The sequence below is a fragment of the Schistocerca cancellata genome, chromosome 1 (assembly GCF_023864275.1).
Source record: "Schistocerca cancellata isolate TAMUIC-IGC-003103 chromosome 1, iqSchCanc2.1, whole genome shotgun sequence".
Lineage (NCBI taxonomy): Eukaryota > Metazoa > Arthropoda > Insecta > Orthoptera > Acrididae > Schistocerca > Schistocerca cancellata.
Window position 1 is genome coordinate 681,716,702 of NC_064626.1, and position 27,176 is coordinate 681,743,877.

Here is a 27,176-nt window from a genome sequence, read left to right on the forward strand (position 1 = left end):
CATACAAATACTTTCACAAACGACTTCCTGACACTTAAATCAATACTCGATGTTAACAAATTTCTCTTCTTCAGAAACGCTTTCCTTGCCATTGCCAGTCTACATTTTATATCCTCTCTACTTCGACCATCATCAGTTATTTTGCTCCCCAAATAGCAAAACTCCTTTACTACTTTAAGTGTCTCATTTCCTAATCTAATTCCCTCAGCATCACCCGACTTAATTCGACTACATTCCATCATCCTCGTTTTGCTTTTGTTGATGTTCATCTTATACCCTCCTTTCATGACACTGTCCATTCCGTTCAACTGCTCTTCCAAGTCCTTTGCTGTCTCTGACAGAATTACAATGTCATCGGCGAACCTCAAAGTTCTTCTCCATGGATTTTAATACCTACTCCAAATTTTTCTTTTGTTTCCTTCACTGCTTGCTCAATATACAAATTGAATAACATCGGGGAGAGGCTACAACCATGTCTCACTCCCTTCCCAACCACTGATTCCCTTTCGTGTCCCTCAACTCTTATAACTGCCATCTGGTTTCTCTACAAATTGTAAATAGCCTTTTGCTCCCTGTATTTTACCCCTGCCACCTTCAGAATTTGAAAGAGAGTATTCCAATCAACATTGTCAAAAGCTTTCTCTAAGTCTAAAAATGCTAGAAACATAGGTTTGCCTATCCTTAACCTTGCTTCTAAGATATGTCGTAGTGTCAGTATTGCCTCACGTGTTCCAATATTTCTACGGAATCCAAACTGATCTTTCCCGAGGTCAGCTTCTACCAATTTTTCCATTCGTCTGTAGAGAATACGCATTAGTATTTTGCATCCGTGACTTATTAAACTGATTGTCCAGTAATTTTCACATCTGTCAGCACCTGCTTTTTTTGGGATTGGAATTATTATATTCTTCTTGAAGTCTGAGGGTATTTCGCCTGTCTCATACATCTTGCTCACCAGATGGTAGAGTTTTGTCAGGACTGGCTCTTCCAAGACTGTCAGTAGTTCTAATGGAATGTTATCTACTCCCGGAGCCTTGTTTCGATTCAGGTCTTTAAGTGCTCTGTCAAACTCTTCACACAGTATCATATCTCCCATTTCATCTTCATCTACATCCTCTTCCTTTTCCATAATATTGTCCTCAAGTACATCGCCCTTGTATAGACCCTCTATATACTCCTTCCACCTTTCTGCTTTCCCTTCTTTGCTTAGAACTGGGTTTCCATCTGAGCTCTTGATATTCATACAAATGGTTCTCTTATCTCCAAAGGTCTCTTTAATTTTCCTGTAGGCAGTATCTATCTTACCCCTAGTGAGATAAGCCTCTACATCCTTACATTTGTCTTCTAGCCATCCCTGCTTAGCCATTTCGCACTTCCTGTTGATCTCATTTTTGAGATGTTTGTATTCCTTTTTGCCTGCTTCATTTACTGCATTTTTATATTTTCTCCTTTGATCAATTAAATTCAATATTTCTTCTGTTACCCAAGGGTTTCTACTAGCCCTCGTCTTTTTACCTATTTGATCCTCTGCTGCCTTCACTATTTCATCCCTCAAAGCTACCCATTCTTCTTCTACTGTATTTCTTTCCCCCATTCCTGTCAATTGTTCCCTCATGCTCTCCCTGAAACGCTCTACAACCTCTGGTTCTTTCAGTTTATCCAGGTCCCATCTCCTTGAATTTCCACCTTTTTGCAATTTCTTAAGTTTTAATCTACAGTTCATAACCAATAGATTGTAGTCAGAGTCCACATCTGCCCCTGGAAATGTCTTACAATTTAAAACCTGGTTCCTAAATCTCTATCTTACCATTATATAATCTATCTGATACCTTTTAGTATCTCCAGGGTTCTTCCATGTACACAACCTTCTTTCATGATTCTTAAACCAAGTGTTAGCTATGATTATGTTATGCTCTGCACAAAATTCCACCAGGCGGCTTCCTCTTTCATTTCTTAGCCCCAATCCATATTCATCTACTATGTTTCCTTCTCCTTTTTCCTACTCTTGAATTCCAGTCACCCATGACTATTAAATTTCCATCTCCCTTCACTATCTGAATAATTTCTTTTATTTCATCATATATTTCATCAATTTCTTCGTCTTCTGCAGAGCTAGTTAGCATATAAACTTGTACTACTGTAGTAGGCGTGGGCTTCGTGTCTATCTTGGCCACAATAATGCGTTCACTATGCTGTTTGTAGTAGCTTACCCGTACTCCTATTTTTTTTAATTCATTATTAAACCTACTCCTGCATTACCCCTATTTGATTTTGTATTTACAACCCTGTATTCACCTGACCAAAAGTCTTGTTCCTCCTGCCACCGAACTTCACTAATTCCCACTATATCTAACTTCAACCTATCCATTTCCCTTTTTAAATTTTCTAACCTACCTGCCCAATTAAGAGATCTGACATTCCACGCTCCGATCCGTAGAACGCCAGTTTTCTTTCTCCTGATAACGATATCCTCCTGAGTAGCCCCCCCCGGAGATCCGAATGGGGGACTATTTTACATCCGGAATATTTTACCCAAGAGGGCACCATCATCATTTAATCATACAGTAAAGCTGCATGCCCTCGGGAAAAATTACGGCCATAGTTTCCCCTTGCTTTCAGCCATTCGCAGTACCAGCACAGCAAGGCTGTTTTGGTTAGTGTTACAAGGCCAGATCAGTCAATCATCCAGACTGTTGCCCCTGCAACTACTGAAAAGGCTGCTGCCCCTCTTCAGGAACCACACATTTGTCTGGCCTCTCAACAGATACCCCTCTGTTGTGGTTGCACCTACGGTACGGCTATCTGTATCGCTGAGGCACGCAGGCCTCCCCACCAACGGCAAGGTCCATGGTTCTTGGGGGGGGTTGCGTACTCAACTACGAATGTTAAATTTTGCTTTGATCCTGTGTTTTGTGTGTTTCTCTGTGATGTAAACAAAATGTAAAAGATACCTAAACATGGAGATCATGCATTTGTTTGCATAACAGACTTCATTTTCAATTTTTTCTGCAATAAATACTATTAAATTGAAGTTTCATCTGTATGTTCAGATTTAACTCTAGCAATATCAAAACATGTGTATTTAATGAAGGAAGTCCAATAAATGTAAAAAGTTTTGAAATTACAGCTACATATTTGAACACATGAGCTGTAACTTTAAAAAATAAATAAATAAATAAATAAATAAATAAATTTCAGCCAGTCCACAGGAAATGGAAGGTACCTACAAGTTCAGCACTTTAAGTGTTAATTATTGATATAGCAGAGAGTTGATTGAATCACAACCACTTGCATTTTACTGAGATGATTTATTCTGCACTTTGCATCAGTCCAGGAGGCACTTTTAGACAGCATATCTAACACAGTACTCTGAAGTAATGGGCACAGACTTGAAAGCTGCATGCATTAGCAGTGTCTTTTCATCCACGAAATTGTGCCTCGAAAGAGCAATACTGTCAACTTCTGATAGAGCCTGCCTTGGGAAGCTGCCTATTTAAACCCTGCTGCACTATGCTTGCATTCAGTTATCATGTTATTACTGTGTGCATACATTTGCCTTACCTTATTGTGTTCAGTGTATGTTATGATGATTGGCATACTTGCCACAGTTAAATAAAATTGTACTAACGTTCTTGGTTGTGTTATGAGTCCAAGTTACAACACAAGTGGCAATGAAGAGGAGATTGTTCTCCACATAGTTTCAGTCTCTGGTTGGTTCTCCATTGCTTCTACGATGTCTGACAGTGCTACTGATGAGTTTTTAAGCCTGCTAGTTGATCAGCTAGAGGTTCTTATGGCAGCATTGCAACATTTCAATCAACAGCAGGAGGCATTAGCTACAGTGCAACACAATCAAACCCAAATATTGCTAATATCTGCCTCTGTTTTGGTCAGTTTGGATCCATCTCAATCTACACCTCCTGCCACGTTACCCCTTGCATCTCCTGTTTTGCCTGTCACTACCCTGGTCTAAATCTAAATCTACATCTACATAGACACTCCTTCAGCCACCATCAAGTGTGTGGTGAATGGTACTCTGTACCACTACTTGTCATTTCTCCTCTTGTTCCACTCGCACATAGAGCGAGAGAAATAAGACTATCTGTACGCCTCCATATGAGCTGTTTCTTGATCTTATCTTTGTGGTCCTTATGCATGATGTATGTTGGCAGGAGCAGAACCATTCAGCAGTTAGCTTCAAATGCCGGTTCTCTAAATTTTTTTAATAATGTTTCCCAAAAAGAATGCTACCTTCCCTCCAGGAATTCTCATTTTAGTTCCTGTAGCATCCCTGTAACACTTACATTTTGTTCAAACCTACCAATAACAAATCTAAGCAGCCCTCCACTGAATTCCTTCGATGTCTTCCTTCCATCTGACCTGGTATGGATCCTAGACACTCAAGCAGTACTCAAGAATAAGTCAACCAGCATCCTATATGCAGTCTTCTTTACAGGGGAACCACTCTATCCAAAAATTCTCCCAATAAACTGAAGTCGACCATCTGCCTTCCCTACCACAGTTTTCACATGCTTGTTTGACCTCACATCACTTTGCAACATTATGCCCAAATATTTAAATGACATGACTGTATCAAGCTGGACATTAGTAATACTGTATCTGAACATTACAGGTTTGATCTTCATACTCATCCGCATTAACTTACATCTTTCAATATTTAGGGATAGCTGCCATTCATAACGCCAACTAGAAATTTTGTCTAAGTCATCTTGTATCTTCCTAAAGTTACTCAGGTTTGACATCTGTCTGTACACCACGGTACCATCAGCAAACAACTGCAGACTGCTGGCCACTCTGTCTGCCAAATCATTTATGTGCAGAGAACACACTTCCCTGGGGCACTCCTGACAATACCCTTGTCTCTGATGAACACTCGCCATCAAGGACAACATACTGGGTTATATTATTTAAGAAGTCTCTGAGCCACTCACATATCTGTGAACTTATTCCATATGCACCTACCTTTATTAATAGCCTGCAATGAGGCACCATGTCAAACGCTTTCTGGAAATCTAGAAATATGGAATCTGTCTGTTGTTCTTCATCCACAGTTCTCAGTATATCATGTGAGTAAAGGACAAGCTGAGTTTCATACAAGTGATTCTTTCTAAAACCATTATGATTAATGGACATAAGCTGCTTATCCCTTGCCATTCTTGGCTTATGATGAGTCTGTCAATGAGTGGGCAGTCTATGAAAATCGGTTGCTGCAACATTTTCATGCGTTTGGGCTGACTGTTGTTACCTTACGCCGTGCTTTCTTTTTGTCTTGGTTATCCCCTCGCATGTATCAAATACTTTGCCAACTGGCCCCCCTGCAGGATCTGTCTTCACTCTCTTTTGATAACATGTGCACCCATCTTTCAAAATACTACAGCAAACAGACACATATCACTGACGCTCGAGTTGAGTTCTATCAGCGATGCAAGAAACTGGAACATTCTTACAAGACTTGGGCAGATGAGCTTCAGGGTTTAAGCAGACATTGTCACTTTTTCACTGATGTACGTAAGGAGTCATATGCTGACCAAATGAATTGTGATGCAATCATTTGGTTGCCCCCTGATCATGAGGTTCATGAATGGGCCCTTACAATGTGAAATCCTCTCCCTCTCCAACATTCTAACTATAGCACAATCATTTAAGGTTTTGAGGGCTACAGGTAGTCAGATTGAATCGTGGTGTGAGGTTGCAGAATTTCAACCCACTTCTCCTTGCTGTTTGTCAGATGGTTCACAGAGGGACAATATGGTGGCAGTGATCCACATATGGGCAAAACATCACAGTGGCCGGCCCACCTGACTGTGGCACCCACGGCCACAGCATGCATTACTCCATGCTTTCCTCTTGTCCGTCACGTTTTGTCACTCATGATAGGCCTAATTGTCATACATGGAGGGTCGTTTGCTGCCAGCATAACAAAATGGGTCACATCACACCTGTTTGTGTAATGCAAAATTCCAACAACCTATTGCAGATGCTGACATGGATGTCCATTGCAGCCAATAAGCTTTTCACTGATGTCAACGTTTATCAGAATGTTTTGCACATGCAAGTCGCCAGGCGGCTGGAGTGGCCGAGTGGTTCTAGGTGTTACAGTCAGGAACCACGAGACCGCTACGGTCGCAGGTTCGAATCCTGCCTCGAGCATGGATGTGTGTGATGTCCTTAGGTTAGTTAGCTTTAAGTAGTTCTAAGTTCTAGGGGATTGATGACCTCAGAAGTTAAGTCTCATAGTGCTCAGAGCCATTTGAACCATTTTTGCAAGTCGACACTGGTGCTGGTGTGACATTACTCATCTTGCAAACAAACATGATCTTAGTGCCAGTGTCACATACATTAGTCACCTATAATAAACAAAGCATTCCAATATCTGGTAGTTTCTTGGGCCCCGTCACATGTATATCTGTGGTTTTTCTGCTGACTTTTCTAGTGCTGGACAATGTATGCACCAAAAAATTATTTGGTGTGGACACCTTTAACCTTTTCAGGTTTACTATTTGTGATGAAGTTTAATCTTGTCTCTGATCAAGTGCCTTATACACAGTTCAACTCTTTATGCTCTGAATTCTCCACCCTGTTTCCTGTGGGTTCAAGCTATGCGAATAATTTCAAAGCCCACATCATCATGAAACCTTTAGCCAGACTTCGTTTCTTTCAGGCTCACGGGCCAGTGCGCTGGCGTCTGTGACCAAGCCAATGCAGAGCTTGACCACCTCACAGCCTCTAGGGTTGTCCAACTAATCACATTCAGTGAATGGGCTATCCCCTTAGTCATTGTCAAGAAACCAACAGTACAGTAATGCCTTTGTGGTGCTTTCAAAGTTTCTGTCAATGTTCAGTCTATCATTGATATGCATCACTTGTTGTGCCCTGTCAAACATTTTGCTAAGCTTCCTGGTGGTCAGTGTTTCCCAAGATTGACTGCTCCGATACGTATTTGCAGTTTCCCGTTGATGCTGACTCTCAATGGCTCTTGGTCATTAACATACCTTTTGGGTTGTATCAGTATTTGTGGTTATGCCTGGCTATGTCAGCTATCGTGATGATATTGTGGTCTCTGGCTGCTCCACTGCTGAGCATCTCAACAACTTACATAAACTCTCTTTGGTGTCGTAGGCCACTGGGTTAAAACGCAATTTTGAAAAATGCTGCTTCTTTCAGCCTTCTATTGTTTATCTTGGGTTTGAGGTCTCTAGCACTGATATGAAACGCCTTCATCAGAATGTCTCTGGCATCACGGCTCTTCCACGTCCTCTGTCAGTTAAGATTGCTTATTATCATCAGCTGGTTGCACAACTGTTACATGCCTTGCTGCATAAGGGGATTACTTCGGCTGCCCGCACACATGTGAAATGGCATTTTCCAAACTGAAGTCTATGTCTGCATCTTGCCTTGTAACCTAGCAACATGTCACCAATCAGTGTTAGCAAAAGACGCATCCTAGCATGGGCTGGGCACGTTGTTAGCTCATAAATACTCTGATGTCTCTGAGTGGCCTATTGCATATGCGTCGAAGACGCTTAATTCGGCTTGGACTATATATTCACCATCAGAGAAAGAAGCACTCGCCATTGTTTATGCATTAAAGGAATGTCATGTTTTCCTGTATGGTGTAAAATTCCACCTCATCAAGGATCACATGCCGGTAGTTTCACTGTTTAAACTTTTAAACCCTCAGAGTCACTGCCAGACACAGCAGTGCATTACCTTCAATGTTGGGCACTGTTCCTCTCTCAATACACCTATGAGATTCACTTCCGACCCACGGCTAAACATGTGAATGCTGATGCGTTCTTCCATTTTCCGACCAGTATGGATCAAGTTTCTGATCAGGAGGAGTTACTCTGTTTCCACGTTTGTGAATGTGTTCAACAAACTGTCAATCATTTTCCAATCATCAGTGCTCAGGTTGTGCAAGCTAGCACTACCGATTCGATTTCATGGAAAGTGATACATTGTGTACAACATGGCTGGCCTGAGGTGCCTCCAACATGGGCATCTGACCCCCTCTGTAGCTACTATGTGTTTCAGCATTACTTCTCTGTCAGTGATGGTGTCCTGCTCCTTGATATGGACTATTCAGCTCCTTGTATAGTGGTTCCCTCAGTACTCTGTTCGGAGATCCTGGAGTTGCTTTATGCTGATCACTGAGGGCTGTCACACCCCAAGTCATTAGCCCACCATCACGTTTTCTGGTCTTGTTTGGATGGTGACATCACTCATTTGGTTACAGCATGTTCTCAATGCGCATCGTAGTAAGCTGAAACTGCAGGAAACATTCTCCACATGGCCACAACCTTCGCAAGCATGGGACCAACTCCACATTGATTTCACTGGCCCTTTCCTTAATGCATACTGGATAATAGTAATTGAGGAATTCTTTCAGTTTCCATATGTTGTTCATTAACCATCAACTTTAGACTGTGGCAGCGCCATCGAGAATTTTTTCCATCGAAGGACTTCCGGCCGTGTCGATCTCTGATATTGGCCCTCGGTTTGTGTTGCAGGAGTTTGCCTCCTTCTGCAACGCCCAAGGGGTTTGCCACATTTTCGCCTGCCCTTCCACCAACAGTCCAACGGTGAGGCTGAAAGATTAGTTACAATATTCAAAATGCAAATGAAAAAGTACATGATTCAGTCCCTGTCCAACATTGCCTTGGATCAATTGCCGTCTTCCTATCAGTTCATGCCATTCAATGACAAAAGTTCTGCCAAAATGCTTCACTGGCATCACCTCAGATGCTCCAGCATCTCCTGCACAGCAGCCAAGAATGCTGACCTGTGCAGCCATCGTCCCGTTTTTGGCCTGAGTTGGCTGTCTGAGCACATGAGTTTGATCATCACCCAAAATGGATTCCCACTATCATCTACAGATGCTGTGGCCACTGTCTCTGTGGCATCCATACAGAGAAGGGCCTGTGTACTTGTCATTATGACCAGCTGCACCTTGGTGTGGACGACCAGACAACCTCGGCCAGGACACCGGTCTGCGTCACTCGACAGGTCACCTGATGTGGCAGGTCCCTGCCATGACAAACACAAGGGGTCTTCCATCACTGGTGGACAAATATGGCACAGCTTCTCCAATACCACTAAACCAATGCAGCTGCCGCCCACACCGGAGCCATCTCCTCCGCCTCTGCCACCAACTGGTGGGGTACCAACATCACCAGGCCCTGTACCTGATGTGGACTTGGAGCTCACACCAACATCACCCACCCTGCCATATAGGTTGACAGGAGAACGTGGATTGTGACACTACCCACACCCAAAGTACTTCCAACTATACACCACAGTATCAGCACATCATCTCAGCCATGGACATCTCACGAATCCAAACTGTACCCCAAGGGAAGAGGAACAAAGTAATGTACCCACACTTGAAGGCCACGTGCATTAGCAGTGTGTTGTCATCTGCGAGAGTGTACCATGAAAGAACAATATTGGGAACTTCTGATAGAGCCTGCTACAGATGGTTGCCTATTTAAATCCTGCCACTCTACACTCACATTCAGTTATCATGTTATTACTGCTTGGATACATTTGCCTTATCTTATTGTGTTCCGTGTATCTTATGGTGATTGGCATACATGTCACAGTTTAATGAAGTTGTATTAACATTCTTAGTTGTGACGCATGTCCAAATTACAACATATTCAGTCTGCAAAAAGCAGGGACACAGGTGCAAATTGCTGCTTAGCATAACAGAAAATACTCTGCTAAAGGCTAAAAATATATAATCTCTGTAAAATACATTCCCAAAGATGTTTTCTGAGGCATGTCCACAGAGAAACCAATTGATGAGGATGATGATACTAATAATAACCACAGGACCAAAATGACCAGGGTCTGAAACACATATACAGTACTTACCAACATAGCTTGGTAATTTAGATGGACTCAAGATGAATATTTCACTATGTTAATTTCATTGCATCAGAAGGCAAAAAGGAAATAATAGTCTCAAGACATTTTGAATCACAGATTATGGCAGCATTCACCACAGATGAGCATTTCATACTACGCCACTGAAAATTCACTGTCATTCATTTATACAGTTATATATTTTGAAAACCCCAATGCATTTTTCTGTCTGTGTATGAAAGCTAATCTCAGAAACTACTGTAGGATTATGAAATGATTTTCATGAGGAAGCTTTATGTATATAATTTATAATCATATGCAGTAATGATGAGTGTGTAATATATGTATTGTTATCTGTCCCATATTTAAGTGGTGATTGGAGAGAAATCTTGTTACAATGATGGGAACTATGAGCTGATCAGCTACGGAGGATGCAGTATCTGGTAGGAGAAACATTAAAGTAAACAGCCACCACATCTCCAGAGAACAGAAAAGCTGAGCAGAATCTACACATATCTTCTACATCTACATCTATACACATTACCTGCTGCATCTTTCTGTTTGTATGTGAAGGCTAATTTCAGAAACAACTGTGGGGATTTTGACACAGTTTTCATTAACAGATAGACTGATTCATGAGAAAGGTTTGTCGTGTATAATTTACAACAGCTATGCCAGACAAAGTGTCCGTCTGTAGATACTTTGTGCTACATGTGCAAAACCAGGTCAGGTCACTAATATAAATTTCACAGAGATGTGTTTCCAAGGCATTTCCATCCTCAAATGGAGATATTTTTTGTTAATTTGTGTTTAAAAAATTTAAGTATTACTGGGTCATGACTGTAACTGCAATAAATAACTGAGTGACAGCATTTAATTTAGAATTTAGGGACAAAGATTTTAGAGATCAAATTATATTTTTTGGAAACATCTAAAGAGAGCTACATATCAACAAAAACAATTAATGTTTGAAAACATAATGTAATTGGACAGATAAAAAAATCTATTCACCAAGCAGCGGCAGGAGAACACCCATATAAAGTTATTAAAATATGCAAGCTTTCAAAGCCAGTGGTTCCTTCCTCTGGCACAAGGATTGAAGGGGAAGGAAGAGGGGTGAAGGAAAAGGACTGGTGAGGTTTAGGAAATGGAGAAGTTCAGAAAAGTCGCACAGAACCCTGTGTCATGGGAGACTAACTTAATGGGATGAGAAAGAAAGACTGATTGTTGTGGACTACAATGGACAAGGTTTGAAAATATGAGAGCTTAAAGGTGGAATACAGGGTAATACATAATATAGAATTTACTGCCAAAACATCCTTTGAGATACTAAGAGTGGGAGGATAAGTGCATTGCAGGTGATAGAGGTAGGAGGAGGAAATAGACAGGCCAGAAAATTAAAGATATAGAAAACTTAAAGGGAATGAAGAAAATAATAGTTACTGTGAAGAAATGCTGAGATAGAAGACATTAATGTAAATTTAGGCCAGGGGATGGTGAGAACCAAGGACATGTAACACCAGTTCCCATCTGCAAAGTCCTGAGAAACTGGTGTGTGGGGGAAGAATTTATGTGGCACATGTGGTGAAATGGGCATATATTGCAGAGTATGCTCTGCAATAGGATATTGTGTGTTACCAGTATACACCCTCTGCCTATGCCCATCCATCTTAATGGATAATTTGGTGGTCTTGCATATTACCCATCTTCCATCTTTTAGCTCTTAGGTTTCCAAATCTTGCCTGGTGCAGTCCCCAACAATCAGTCTTTCCTTCTTATCCCATCCAGTAGGTTCCCCCTGACCTAGGGTTTTGGGTGACTTTTCTGAATTCTCCCCATTTCCTAAACCTCAGCAGTCCTTTTCCTTCATCTCTCTTCCTCCCTCTTCAACCTTTCTATCAGAAGGGGAGACACTGGCTTGAAAAGCTTGCATGTTTTAATAACTTTATGTGGGTGTTCTCCTGCCACCGCTTGGTGTGTAAATTTTTTACTTAAAGAGAGCTACAGCTTCACTTCTTCCCCTCCCCCTACTAAACAGTCATCTTCATGGACATATAGATAAACTCTACATCTTCATACAAATTGATTTTGTTTTCATGGTACAGTTTGTGCAATCAATAAAGACCTGTTTTTCAGCTAGTATATTTAGCTTCTGTCCACCACGTGTGATTTGGAGCAACTGAACATCAGTGCTGTCATAAGTTTTTAATGCTCATCGCATCTCTTGTAGAACTGCCTACCAGATAGTAATAGGCTGATAGAATCAAAAGATTTTTATTCATTTCCAATTCTGTAGTCTCATGTTTAATTTTTTATATGCTGCCTTAATCTCTCTGATACATATTATTCGTTGTCAACACTAAGGTCAAATTTGCATTTTGTTGGCTGAATATGTTTGTTATCTATTGCGAAAACTTCGGAACTACTGGACTGTGAAGCTATTCGTGCTCTGGGTTTCTTAAATTAATGCTTCAAATTCTGAAAAGTCAAAAAATTAACAAAAGTTTTCAGGAATTAAACATTTTATGTTGTAAGAAGAACCATAGCCACTGTACAATCATGCTAAAGAAGCAGTATGAGATCACAAAGATTCATTTGCAGGCTGACAGGAGGATGGTAGTTGACATGCTTATCAGGTATAATGCAGTTCAATATTGTGATAATAGAAAATCCAGGATGTAGGTAACAGACAGAAATGAGCAATAACAATCATTCACCTACAGGCAAAGTAGCTATAGACTGACGAAATTCTGCTTAGCTAGTCTCACCAGGTCTTCAACTGCCTTAAAGGACGCTCTGAACTGAAGAGAACCTCACACAATATCTTATCCTCATTCATTAAATTGATTTTCTGTCACCCACTCATGCAATGCAGTAATCATTACTCTACATACTGCACAGGTGTAAAACCTGATCCAGACACCCACCCACCACCTCCTCCTGCAGTCTAGTCAAAGGCACTTCCTATCAATGAGAAGACTGTCTCATGTGTAAACAGTCATATCATATATCAGTTGCGCTGCAATGAATGCGCATATGGGTATAACAACTAACCAAGAGTCTACCCACATGAATGGCCATTGCTAGTCTGTGGATATCCACCAACTTGATAGCCAGCTGTTAAGCATGCTGCTCACAATCAAACTTATGGTTTCAAAAGCTGCTTAAATACTTCTAGCATTTTACTGTTACTGTTGATCATGACCTATAGCCCCTACTTGCATCACAATACTTCACTACTCTTTCAGCTCCAATCTTTTCTTCTCCCACCCTCCCATCAGTCTGTCTGGGCAGCTGTTTGTAAGCAGTTAGAATGTCTGTGGCCTCAGAGGTGTGAATGTAAGTGCCTGTAAGAGTGAGATTATGTACTCATATAAGAAAAAGGGGAAGAGCAAGTGGGATTCTCTGATAGGTTACATGTCTATGTGCCACCAAATATACATCTGCAGGATCGTACTTGATTGTCATTTTTGTGAGTTCTACATTATAGTTAATGAACTTAGTAAATGGGTGTGTATTTAACAATGCTAAAGTGACCAACATCAAATCACATAAGAGGACTGGACAAAAAAATGTACTTTGTGCTGATTGGCTTTGTTTCAGCATCCTGTAAGTAGTCACTTCTATAACAAACACAGTTGAAAATAATTTTTTATTTTTATATTTAAAATGCCCTTCTCCAATTTTTAAACCTACTTTGCACTAAGTGTGGTGAATGAAGTAAACATTGTTCATGCAGCTTCTGAAATGGCACACTATATCTTTTCCTTGTTGTTTAATAGTGATCAAAATTATTTCTTTATTTTGCATGAAAATGTCATTACCATCCAATCAAACAACATACCTTCTTGATGGGAGCCTCACTTTCTGTGATCCAAGAGGCAAGACCAGGCCAATAACTCACTATCAGTGAACCAATTTCTGATTTCTGAGTTGTCTCAAAGACAAAACATCTATGTGCGTTGTCTTGTTGTTGTCGCATCAGATTAATTGTGATGAAACTGTCACTAGGATCCAGAAAAATAGATTCTATATCTGGATACCGAAACTCGTATAAAACAAATTTATCATCAGGTTTTATCAGCATCAAGCCATCACAATTCACACCAAGGATCAGGTTGTTGCCTGAAAATTTAACATTAGTCATAAATAAACACAGCACTACAATAAAGCAGTACTCCATTAATAATAAACTGTTCTTATCTACAATATATTGTTAACAAAGAAGTGAGAGTGAGGAGAGAGAGACTACTTAAAAATGAGTATCTTCTCGTTCTTCAGAATTTGCTCAGTGGTGCAGGAATAAGGAGGAGCAGCAGGTGCTGCTGGGGAGTGTATAGGTCTACTAGTGCCCAAAGTATTGACAAAGGATTTCTTAATAATCCACTGTGATTAACGAGGGCAGAGGACCTATGTGATAGAGAATTAGATGGGAGTCATTGGTTTAGGGAGGACCATATGTGAACCTGTGAGAGGCTGCAAGAGGTCAATGCCACACATTTTTCTATAGCTTTATCAGCATTGGCAGACAATTAAGTCTCCAAAGAATTCTGACAATGGATATGTGTTCCAGTTTGTGATCAATCACAATACTGCAGAACATAAACTGACAAAGAATATCGAAACAGGTTAACCCTGTCTTAAGTAAGGTTACACACCTTATCACAAAGTTTCTAAGTTACAGTGGATTCCTGGGCACCAGTAGTAAATTGTGAAGAACAAGAAATGTGTTTCCTGGTCAGATGAAACACATTTCCGCTTTTATGTGAGCCATGTAATTTGTCGTGTGCTTCGTAGGTCTCATGAAGTGTTCTAGAGGATAGTGTGCAAGGGGTGATGTGAGCTGGAGGATGTTCTGTGCCCTGGCAATATTTCATTTACATCTAATTGGGCAATTTAATGAAAATGCCAAGAACATCAAATCTAAACAGCTACATGCGGACACTATAAAATCAGGTTTTGTGTTTCCTTGTCATCTTAATGAACCCTATGATAATTCTCACATCTCAGAGGATAAAGCTGTAAGCACTTCAACACAGTGATCTTTCAGAAGCAATCACAACTCTGGTTTGCATTGCAGTCCTCAGATTTGAGCTCCAACAATGAAAATCTGAGACTATCCGCAACTTATCATATCAGGGACAGCAGCTGTACCGTTCGTGTATATTATCCTGAAAGTGGTGGGTGGGTTTTGGTGTATCTCATGCCTAGGAGACTATGTACTCTATGATACACACATACAAGCATGCACATGCGCGCACGCACACACACGCACGCACGCGCCCCCCCCCCCCCCTCCCCCCCACACACACACACGTATATGAGTACGTGTGAGCATGTTGTCTAATTCGGAAGGAGGCCTTCTGGTCGAAAGCTTAGTTGTCTACAATCTTTTTGTTGTGCCTCTCTGTGACTCATCATCCTGCTATATGATGAGTAGCACTCTATCCTTTTCATCATACTGTCATTACAACAAAAAACTTAGGAATTTTTCTAGATTTTAACCTGGTAAGCCAGAGGAACTTAAAATGGAAGTACAAAGACATCAAGGCGCATCTACTAGAAACTGTTGGGGAACCACCAGGGTAGATCTTTACATCTAATTCACACATTCGCGCTATTTAGCTCTTGCCTTCTCACTTCTTTTGCTAAGTGATGGTTTTCATTGCTGCCAATGAAAATAATCTTCAACTGAGCTGTGATTTAACCAGTCACACACAAGACACAAAAACAATTTTCATGTGGGCTTTGTCTCATTGACTAGGGTCCATAAAGTGGTTATGTATGCTGGTACAAACTACAAGCTCCCATCCAACACAAAGCACTAAATAGGTAATATCAACCAGTTCAAAAGAAAATTAAAAATTTACTTAATAATAGTAATATATTGTAAACAGGGCTATTTTCTTTGAAAACCACTAGTGAAACAGAGTAAATATTAAGCAAACAATGAGGTAAATACTAAGCAACCTATAGTAGATAAACAGCACAATTTAATATAACCAAGAAAACACCAGACTTTTTTTTTGTTTCAAAACAGCGGTTAGCTTTCTAATTTACTTGTTTAAATTTGGCTGGCATAAGCATGAATAGCATTATGCAATATAGTGATAGAATATTGTTAGTGCAGTGTCCAGATACAATTTTTATGGTTTGCTGGTCTTTTGTTAATACATACTTTGGCTCATTCCACATCCCTGAGTATTCTTTCCAATGGGGTCAATGAATGAACAGGTATGGATTGCCTTATGAAGAAAAAATATGGATGAGGTGCTCACAAACATACATAGCAGACAGTGTGGTAGTCAAAGTCTACTACATTCTCAACTAAATGTATTGAGTGACATAAAGACTGAGTAATTGTCAAATTATGATATCAACTGGAAATTTTAGGGTTCTGAAATCTTGTGATTAGTATACAAACTGACTGTCTTCATCAGTGGCTCCAAAATTCAGAAGGCTCAGGTCTGGGATGAGACTGCTGTTAATCAAGCTCTGCTGTTGCACTGGAATCTTTGGGCCCTCACAAGCCAGTGAACCATGAGCAGAATTGTCTGAGGCACTACCACAATGCACAAATTCCTCGTACGAGGGAGGACTCAAAAGTAACGGGAATTGGGGTGCTTTGGGGAAGGAGAGTGGGAGAACCTACTGTTCTACCATGTGTCCGTTACAGTCATGCCACCTGATTCAGTGCGTGAAGTTGTGTCGCAGTGAGTGCATTGGTTCACCCATGAGAGTTTTTTTAGTAACACAACTTTTTCCATTTCGGCAAAAACATGATGGCAGATTTTTGAGAGCAATGTGCGGCTGTGAAATTTTGTTTCCTGTTGGGGAAATCGGCCGTGGAAACTACTGTAATGCTTAAGACTGCTCATGGGGATGCTGCCCTAAACGAAACCAGAGTCTAACAGTGGTTTTCACGTTTTAAAAATGGAGAAATGTCAATTGAAGACCAACCCCCTTCAGGACATCCATCAACATCAAGAAGTGACAAAAATGTCAACAAAATCAATACCCTCATTTGTGAAGGCTGTTGCCAAACCATTGATGAACTCTGTGAGATGCCTGGAATATCATGGGGTTCAATTCAGAGGGTTTTATCCAAAGATTTGCACACAAGGAGGGTTGCAGCCAAACTTGTCCCTCGCCTTCTCACAGACGAGCAAAGGGAGCATCAACTTATGGCATGTTTTGAGCTCAAAAATTAGCTCAAATAGGACCTTGAATTTTTTTCCAAGGTAACTACTGTGATGAATGGTGGTACTATGGATACGACCTCGAAACAAAGCAGCACTAAAGCCAGTGGAAGACCAATGTTTCTCCTCATCTCAAAAAAGCTCGCTAAGTAAAGTCAAACATCAAGACAATGCTCGTTTATTTCTTCGATTGCAGAGGTGTTGTGCATGCGGAGTTCATTCCACTGGGTCAAACTGTCAATCGGAAGTTCTACTTGGAGGTTTTGAAAGGTTTGAGGGAGAATACCCGGATGAAAAGGGTGGATCTTTGGTACACAAGCAACTCGTTCTTCCAGTATTACAACGAGCCGGCCCACGCCGCCCTCTCCATAAAGCTGTTTTTGACCAAAAACGGCATGACACCGATTGTCACCCCCCCCCCCCTCCACCCTGCTCATCAGATCTACCCCCTCCCCCCCTGTGATTTCCTTTTATTCCCCAGACTCAAACGGGATATGAAAGGAAAGCATTTTGCCACTGTGGAGGAGGTAAAACAAAAATTGCTGGACGGCATAAGGAACATCCTGATAAGTGACTGTTTTGAACAATGGAAGGATCATTTGAAGAAGTGCATTGTGGTCAATGGAGAATATTCTGAAGGTGATCAAAATTTGGTGTAAAAATATTAAGAAATACAGACATTGAAACAAATTTCCCATTTATTTATTTATTTATTTATTTTTTTTTTTTTGGGGGGGGGGGGGGGGGTACCATCTTGTATTCTGACCCAGGTGAAAGAATATAAGGAATAATGGATTGAGGGAACTCGGGCAGTAGTTTAAGGCCAAGGAGAATACCTAATTGCTTCAGTGTGTAACGCCGGAAATGCATATCCTCCTATTTCCATCTATTGTACTATAAATTTGTTTTCCTTATTTTTGTTACCTGAATATATGACATTTCTATGTCCTTACATATTGTAATTGTTTTACTATTTGTATATATATATTTATGCATTTATGTTGATGTATAATTGGTTTGTTTCGTAAATATTATTTGTATTTTTACGCTGGGTCTTGCCTAGGGAAAACTGCTATCGAACGATTACATCGATAGGTCGTGTGAAGAATCAAAGTGTGTAGGATCTTTGGTAGTGTTAACTCTGCCGCGTGGAGTGCAGGCAGAGAGAGTCTGGCTGGAGTAGCGAGTGGAGCAGGTGTGTTGTGTGATGCTCCCGCGAGTTGCCGCGCTTTCGGGGTTGGGCAGCATGTAATTGCGCTCGACTTGCTATGATAGTTTCTGACATGGTGTCGCGGACGGGAAGCATTAGCTGGCGCACATCAAGAGCCCATTTCGCCTGGTGACCGTGTCGAGAAGAAGGCGCGCCAACATCCAGCTTCTGCAACAGCGACGGCCGACAATGAGTGACTGTTGCCACCTCCTCGATCGACGGCTTCAAACCTTCAATCAACCAACAAGGAAGACTGGAAGCACGTAAAGTTTTAGAACTGTATGGAAGACCTCAGCTTTTCAAACTGTATCATTTTCGTAACAAAATTACAGCAACTTAGCATGAACGTTTGTTGCTCATTGTCCCAATTGCATTACCAAGCAGGGTCCCTTCCTTTCACGAAATGAACCCGAGTGTCGTTGAAATTCAGACGCCAGCATTAAAGTACAATATAATTCAATTTCGCTGCTTTAATTTCAAAGTTCAGTTAAAGTATTCATAGCTGGCTACAATATTTAGATTACACAAGCACAAATTAAGAGTGCGAGTTTTGTTACCGTATTTTAGCTTACCTGTGGCTGCAGCTCAGCTTGGTATGTACTAAATTTTACTATTGTTAATTGTTCAGAATCATTTAATTCAAGTTCAAAGTTAAATCTCTTATTTCTAAATTGCGTAGATTCAAGTAGCTTTTGAAATGATTGTTGAGGTAGTCCAAAACTAGCCGTATTTTACTGAATTTCGATGTGCTTCAGAAAGAAAGCTCACTATTAACTTCAGTCACTAAATTAACTTTCGATTTTCCGGTTTTATTAATCCTTTGCTAAATTAAGTCAGAGTGTAGCGAAATTTATTACCTCTGACAAACTTTCAGTTTTCACACTACACGTGTCAACCTTCAGTTGCCACGCTTCTAGTGCTAATTATATGTGTAATAAGCTTTCTTTTTCAGTTACTATGGTAATTGTCCTTAGGACTGGCGACCGTAATTTCCCCCAAATCTCAAATATCTAATTACCGCTAGTTAACTGTTAGCGTAACGGCCGCACATTTACTTTCTTTATTAACTTTACCCCTTTTCAAAATTAATTTCCACCAGTTTCATTAGCATTTTTCCTTTCATATAGATGTAACCCTTTCCTCCCTCCTTACCGACAGATTAACTTTGGTGACGATTGCTTTTCCCAAATTCCCATTAGGTACACGCGGTTTAATTTTTCACTGTCATTAAGGTCAATAAGTGAGGGGGAGGTTACAAGTGGCTTCACTTTGCTATATGAATTCTGATTCAGAATGATATACCACTGACTTTCTTGCTTTCTTCTATATTTTTCTTACATTTTTTTTCTCATTAACAGTAACAATAATCAAAGAATCAGACAACAGTTCACCCTCAATATGTTTATAGCCTTCTATTACATCTTTCTTTATTGGTTTAAATTGTGAGTTTAAAGTTATAAAATGGTTTACTCATATAGAACTGAAAGCAAGAATGAAACAAAGTTGTCACTTACCATATGACCAGTAGCCACGATATGTAACATGGAACATTGTTGTACCATAAAGAGGATACTGCATGACACATGAAAGATACAGAGCTTTGGCAGTCAGTTCAGAGCGTCCAGCTCCATACTGCCGATGAGCTTGTGCCAATATGGGAACCTGAAAGAAAAACTGCCTCATGAAACATTAACAAAATCAAACAATGGAAAATCTAGGCCAGAATAATGACAATATTATGAAAAGGACAGATTGATACTCATCGTTTAATGGAGATGTTGAGTTACAGACAGGCACAACCATATATAAAAACAGATCTCCATTGCCTTATCTCTCCAGTCACTCACCACCTCCCTAAGTCCCACTGTCTGGCCACAGAGGAGCATTCCCCTCATTCCTCAGTACCACTCAGGACTGGAGCAACTGAATCAAATTCTCCATCATGGTTTCGACTCCTCTTGTTGCACCCTGAAATTAGGAATTTCCTACCCACTATCCTTCCCACCCCTTCCACAGTGATATTTGCCACCCACCGAACCTACACAATATCCTCATCCATCCCTACACAACCCCTGCTCCCAACCCCTTGCCTCATGGGTCATAGGACTGCGATAGACCTACATGAAAGGCCTGTCCCATACACACTCCCACATCACCTACTGCAGTCCGGTCACAAGCATCACCTATCCCAACAAAGACAGAGCTACCTGTGAAAGCAATCGTGATCTACAAGCTAACCCGCCTATGATTTCTAATGGCTGCAGTGACCTCTGACGTCCACCAGGGCACTGTCTTCTGACTGGGGGATCCCTAGGAAGACGGGATGGCTTGGTTGGTTGGTTGCCTAAAGAATGGCTGCCATTGTATTCTGAACAGCTGCATCAATACTGCCTTTCGATAGGGAGCTAGGGATGACAGTAGTCGTGAACCCATTCTAGTCAGCATTACTGAGAACCCATCTGCTTGGGTGTCCAGGGAAGCAAGGCTGAGGGAGAGACAGGAAGGTTAGGAAGTGGTCACTACCACACAGGTCATCGTGGACCTTCCAGAGGATAGATGGTACAACATCAGGCCTGCACAAGGAGAGACTAATGGCCAAAAAAGTTCTGTGTGCCACGCTGAAGTGTGTGGGAGCACCAGAGTCCAAGAGGCAAAGATTGAGCCATGCCAGTACAGTTTTGATGTCTTTACCACAGCCAGTGATCACTGTACCACACCACAAAGCGTTATGGGTTTTGAAGTTGCTCAAGTCCAGCGCATACATACAAACTCCACCTGATACCCTATCGTAGTCTGTACAGTTCTTAAAATAACCTCGGTAGCCACAAAAGGCAGGGGTTTGAGTTTCCAGAAACCATGTTTCCTGGATGGCAATACAGAATGCAAGGTAAGTGCTTAAAAGCTGCTGTAGCTCAGCCAGGTGGTAGAAGAATCTGTTGCAACTCCACTGGAGGATCAGACTGTGTGAATACATTGGGGGCATGATGTGACTGGAAGGGGGGGACGGGGAGCAGGTTATGACCCAGGGTCATGTGTTGCCACCAGTTGAGACATCAGGGGATCCTCAGTTATAGGTTCTGCGGCACATTGCCTGGGGAGATCTGGTGTCCCAGGGGCCACTGGGATCTCCACTTTGGGCACAGAAGGAGTACAAGCAGTCTGATGCCATGGAGGCCAATGGAGTTTCCTTCACCTTAGAGGACTTCTCCTTGTCCTTCTTCTCCTTATAAGAAGAGGACTGAGACAGTTGGTTTCGGGGACAGAGGAAAAATGAGAAGTCTGACAGCCAGCAGCCTGTGGTTCCTTCAGCACAGGCTCGTGTCTAGTCTGGAGGATGGAGACTGGCTTCCCTAGCAGGTAGGGAGCCAATGCTCAAAAAGTGGGTGCGGTGGAAGTACCAGGAGGGCCCCCAATTGCCTGGGGGGTAGGGGTGGGGGTGGGGTGGGGGTGGGGGGTGGGGGGCAGGTACCAGCAGGTGGCTCTGTTGTGAAAGAATCAACAGAGGAAGGCACCGTCGACAGAGAAGGTGACGATGTTGCAACTGTAAAGGCACCGTCGACAGAGAAGGTGACGATGTTGCAACTGTAGAATAAGATTATGTCCATTTGTATGGAATTACAATGCTCATACTTTTTTCTGGCCTCTTGATGTATGAGCTGGTTCAGGGTGTTTTACTTCTGGATTTTTTTCTAATGCTTAAAAACAGAGCAATCTGGTGAGCAGGGGGAATGGAGCTCGCAAGAGTTTACACAGATGGGGGCAGAGACACAAGGAACATTCACATGCAGCGCTCATCCACAATCCCTGCAGAGAGGCGTAACAGTGCAACAGGAAGACATATGTCCAAACTTCATACACCAAAAGCATTTCACAGGAGTAGTAACATAGCGTTTCACATCACACCAGTAGGCCATCATCCTGACCTTCTCATGCAACATCACCCTTGAAAGCCAAGATGCAGGCCCCAGTAGCAACACTGTTTTCCCTTGGTCCCCTATGGACACAACAGATGAAAAGCACACCCTGTTGCTCTAAGTTAGCCCACAACTCATTGTCAGATTGGCAAAGAAGACTGCGGTGAAAGATGATGCCCTTGACCATACTGAGACTCTTGTGGGGAGTGACAGTCACGGGAATGTTATCCAGTCTTTCACAATTGAGCAGCGCCTGTGACTAGGCAGGAGGTGTCGTTCTAATCAGGCAGGGGGGGGGGGGGGGAGGCGACGACATTGTCCGTATTTGCCTAAAACTTGTTCCAGAAAATATAAAAGCTTTATGGCCAAAAGGATGTCCCCACTGATCCAGGTACAGACCAGTATTGTGTGGAGAAGTTTGGCCCTTGTCATCTAGCCCTCATTCATCCCACAGCTCAGCCAGTGAAGGGATCATATTGGGTTCATACTTTGTAGCATCATACAAGGTCTTTCCATTTGAAGAAACTGCTGGGGCCATGTCACCACTAGTGGGAGAAAGTTGATATCGCTTCATGTGCGAACTATCCACCGTGGTGTCACCCACTCTGAAGAGTGACTCTCCCCATGGCTGCCAACCAGCCACAGCAATTGCTACCTCACCAGTAATCCATTTCTAGGAGTCCCCGTACCCAGTCATGATGGGCACATAGGCCGTGGCATACATGGGGAGTGTGCAGCACAGGCACCAACAGAGTAATCCTTGTGTGGCCGGGGGGCTACCAAACAGGAAGGAAGGGTGCAAGGGTACAGAGGCATAGCATACACCACAGTGGGTGACCTCCCCAGCACTACACACACTTCAGTAAAATATGGAAAAGTGGTAGGTCAAACCCAATAATGGGTTATTCCACATATATGATGTAAATTCAAATTTTATCATGGTTTCTGGCTAATTTGTATGTGCAAAAGAAATAGCAATGTTTAAACTCTTTCTGTATGTATATCAAATTGAACTGATGAAATACTTTTCAATTGTAATTACTGGAAACTATAAAATCAACAATATCATAATTGTTTGAAAGTGTATATAAGGATGGCTTTTGGGAAGTTTGAGGTTCACTGTTGACCTGTTCTTTGCGATGGACCACTAGTGTCACTCTGAGGGGAAAAAAACTTATTAATATGTACCTGTTATTTCAAGTCACACTCTACACTGATGGTCATTCTACCATTTCAGTTTTTGTCCAGATCACCAGGATATCACATAAGAAGTATCTGCTTTACACTGCCCGCCTGAGCTGTATAATTTGGATGAGGCTTATTTGCAGCAAGTTCATATCATCTCACTCCTAATAATTTTTAAGAAGCAGTTACATTTCAACTTCTTCGGATTCTTCTTACGATTGATTCCCAAAAATTTTACTTTCTATTTCACAGACTGTTTTTGTCATTGCTCATCTTACTCACAGTTTAGTTTCATTAATCAATTCTTTGTCAAGAAGGCTTTGGGTTCATTCAACTCCGAGAACGGATACACTGGTTTCATATTAACTTTCAAAATTGTATTCTGAACCATGGTAGTTACATCTCACCCTCACAACCTTTCTTAACATGTACCTGTCTACAACATGTTGTGTACACTTCTGAACTTTGTCCACTAATATGTCATAGTTTTAAACATTCATCTCTGGAGCTGAAAATAATATATACATGGTGTTTATCGTTAGACTTGTTACGCATACCTGTTTTCCTATCTTTTTTAATGTTCTTTTCAACATCTGCTGTCACTGATATCATTATAGCCTTATATCCACTAGTTCAATCCTTTACTTTAACTGAATTGTGAAGTTTGTGTCCTTTTGTCAGTAGGAGACCTACGACATTACCCTCATGAGTTTGTTCTCTAGCTCTGAAGTAATTTCCAGACAAGGATTTAGTATGAGGGTTGTCCGTAAAATAAGATTCCCATGGCGCTACAGTCCTGAAAAGCACTGTTACAGTGAATTCCGCAATTCTGTAGTTTACCTTGGTTCCCCCACTCCAAATCCCCTCCCTAGCAAGCTACCTGCAGAGCTCAGTCTTGGCTTGGCAGCCATATGTGATGCATCTCCCCCATGCTTCGCCCACCATGTGTGAGCTGCGCTCGGTCATCCGTTTCCTGTCTGCAAAAAACATTGCACTGGCAGAAATCCATTCCCAGCTATGTGAAATCTATGGAGACAAGTGTATGAGCATACAACATGTACGCAAATGGTGCAGAGAGTTCAAGAATGGGCGTACTGATGTCCATGATGAGGAGCGTTCCGGACAGCCATCTGTTTCTGACAAAACAATCGCAAGAGTGGAGGCAGGAATGCTCTCACTCTGAAGAGTGACAGTTCATGAGCTCTCCAAAATGATCCCTGATGTCAGCAAAACCTCTATTGACAAGATTTTGATGGAGCATCTAGGGTATGCTAAGGTTTGCGCGAAGTGGGTGCCAAGAATGTTGACCGAAGACCACAAATATCAACGCATTGAAGCAGACCAAGAACTTCTTCAAGATCATGGAACTCACGGCGAGGAATACCTGAACTCCATCATCACTGGAGACAAGACTTGGGTATACTACCACACACCCGAAAGCAAAGAACAGTCAAAACAATGGAAGCACCCAGAGTCGCCGAGATCGTGAAAATTCAAACAAACGCAAAGTGTTGGCAAAGTGATGGCAGCAGTGTTTTGGGACAGGAAGGGGTTATTGTTGTGCGAGTTCTTACCCACCAGTACAACAATCAACGCTGCTGGGTACTGCGATACACTACAAAAATTGTGCCGTGCAGTTCAAAACAAAAGGAGGCGTTTGCTGTCCAAGGGGGTGCGTTTGCATCAGGATAACGCTCAACTGTGCACCACTAAACCCACCAACGAGCTCATCACAAAATTTGGATGGGGTATTGTCAAACACCCACCCTACAGCCTGGACTTAGCCCCAAGTGACCACCATCTCTTCCCTGACATGAAGAAAAACCTGGGTGGAACGCATTTTGGTGACAGAGAAGAGCTGGAAGAAGCGGTTCTCACGTATCTGCGTGGCTTGGCAGAAGATATTTTTTACTTGGGCATTCAAAAGCTCTTGCACCACATGCAAAAATATATTGAGCTCAGTGGATGTAGAAAAATAGGTTAAAGTCTGAACTTTCCAAAAATGTACGCATTCATGAAATAAACATAAGTTCAGAAGTGTTACACAACATGTTGTATATGTCAAGAAAGGTTGTGAGGGATGGGACGTAACTACCACGATTTATAATTAAAAAAAAAAAAAAAAAATTGGGAACCTTATTTTATGGACACTCCTCATACAATAACACACAAATCCTCATCACTGTAAGCTATTTTGATTGTTTGTGTCTTAAAAGTTACAGAAACTAAGTTGAAACCTTCTCTATTGCCACAGCATTATCAAAAAATGTATTCGCAACATTCTTAAAATTTCCCTGAAGCATTCTACCACTATGGCTCCTGAGATATGTTTATTAACCAATAAACATATCTGATTACCATATTTGAACTATATTTGATGCTTATCTTCACTCAAATATTTCATATTTGGTATCTGTAATTAACCTTCATGTATATGACCCATTTCTTCACAATAATACATATGTTGCCATCAACAGCATCCAGTTTATGCTTGCAAATTATATCCCAGTCAGAATTTAAGATTTTTCTGCTATTCACTTCTGGTTTTAGCCAGCATTGTGCTAAGTAAGTATTATTACTATTAATAAGTGAGCCAACTTATGGAACTTAATCATAGATGTACTTGATTAATATCATACAAACCTTACTACTACATTACCATTCTCTTTTTCTGAGTCACAAGGAAGAATAGCTTATTTACACTTAAAAACACTTGATTACCTGGCCAACTCTGCTGTAGTATTTGGTTGACCTGTTGAGAGGGGCCCTAAAATCCTCCATCTGATAGAGGAAGTCCAGAAATCTGTCCTCCCATGGCTCCATGTCCAAAGGCCACAACTGGTTCTCGTAACAAAATCACATTCTGTTTTGCCACTCTGAATGCAAGATGAGCTGTCTTCACAACTTCAGCCACCTGTCTAAAGGAATCAATAATATCCTCAGGACTGAGATGGCAGACATCTTTCATACTGACACCTGCCACAATATACAAATAACCTACACCCCGTGTACTCCATTCCAAAACCATGGCAGACCCTTTCCACATCACAGATGACATCTCCACAAGTAAATATAAAGTGCATTTTTTTCAGTCTTTGAGATGTTTTGCTGATAAATTCAGAATTCTGACATTTTAATCTCAGGATCACTGGAAAAACACCAAGTCCCATTGTCAACAATAATCTCGCCTATGCAGTTCTGGCCATAGAAAGTTCTTGGCAAGAAGTCCAGCAATAATCTTGCTTAACCAGTTCCTGACATAGGCACTCACGGACAAGAGGTCTTCATAAATCTCAGCTAAATTGTCCAATTGCTCCAGATTCCATCTGTTCAAATCTTCATGCAAGATCTGTACAACAAATTTTTAGTAATGCTTAACATTTCTTCTACCCTTTGAGATGTTACTCTCCAAACTTCTTCAATCAATTCAATGACAACAGTAATATTTCTGTAGGGGTTTTGGTGGGTAACCGGAGTGTTTGTCTTCTTAATTGTTTTCCAACATTCATGGATTTTGTTCCTTAAAAGCAAACCTCGAATTCACTGCTGACTTACGAGGCAGAGGAAGCAGCTACTTGGGTAGCAGAGTACAGTGGAACCTTGCTTAACGAACACCTCCCATAATGCACAATTCGCATAATGAGCAAAACAAAGTGTAATAAAAATGACTCATTTAACAAGCGATGTTTCATATAACGAGTGATGATGATTCAGTGTGACATCACAAGTCACTCACTTTTCATTGTCTGCAGCGGCATATGAATAAGTCTTCAGTACATA

At 41.4% G+C, this 27,176-nt stretch overlaps 1 protein-coding gene across 1 annotated transcript in view; it reads right to left on the reverse strand.

The window, feature by feature from the left end:
- LOC126094508 (myosin-I heavy chain) overlaps positions 1-27,176 on the reverse strand; it is a 238,625-nt gene that overhangs the window by 64,715 nt on the left and 146,734 nt on the right. Inside the window, exons 24-25 of the mRNA XM_049908960.1 lie at positions 19,812-19,959; positions 13,733-14,013 (exon numbers count right to left, since the gene is read on the reverse strand). Coding sequence (XP_049764917.1) covers positions 13,733-14,013; positions 19,812-19,959 — 429 coding nt within the window. The remainder of the gene's footprint in view (positions 1-13,732; positions 14,014-19,811; positions 19,960-27,176) is intronic.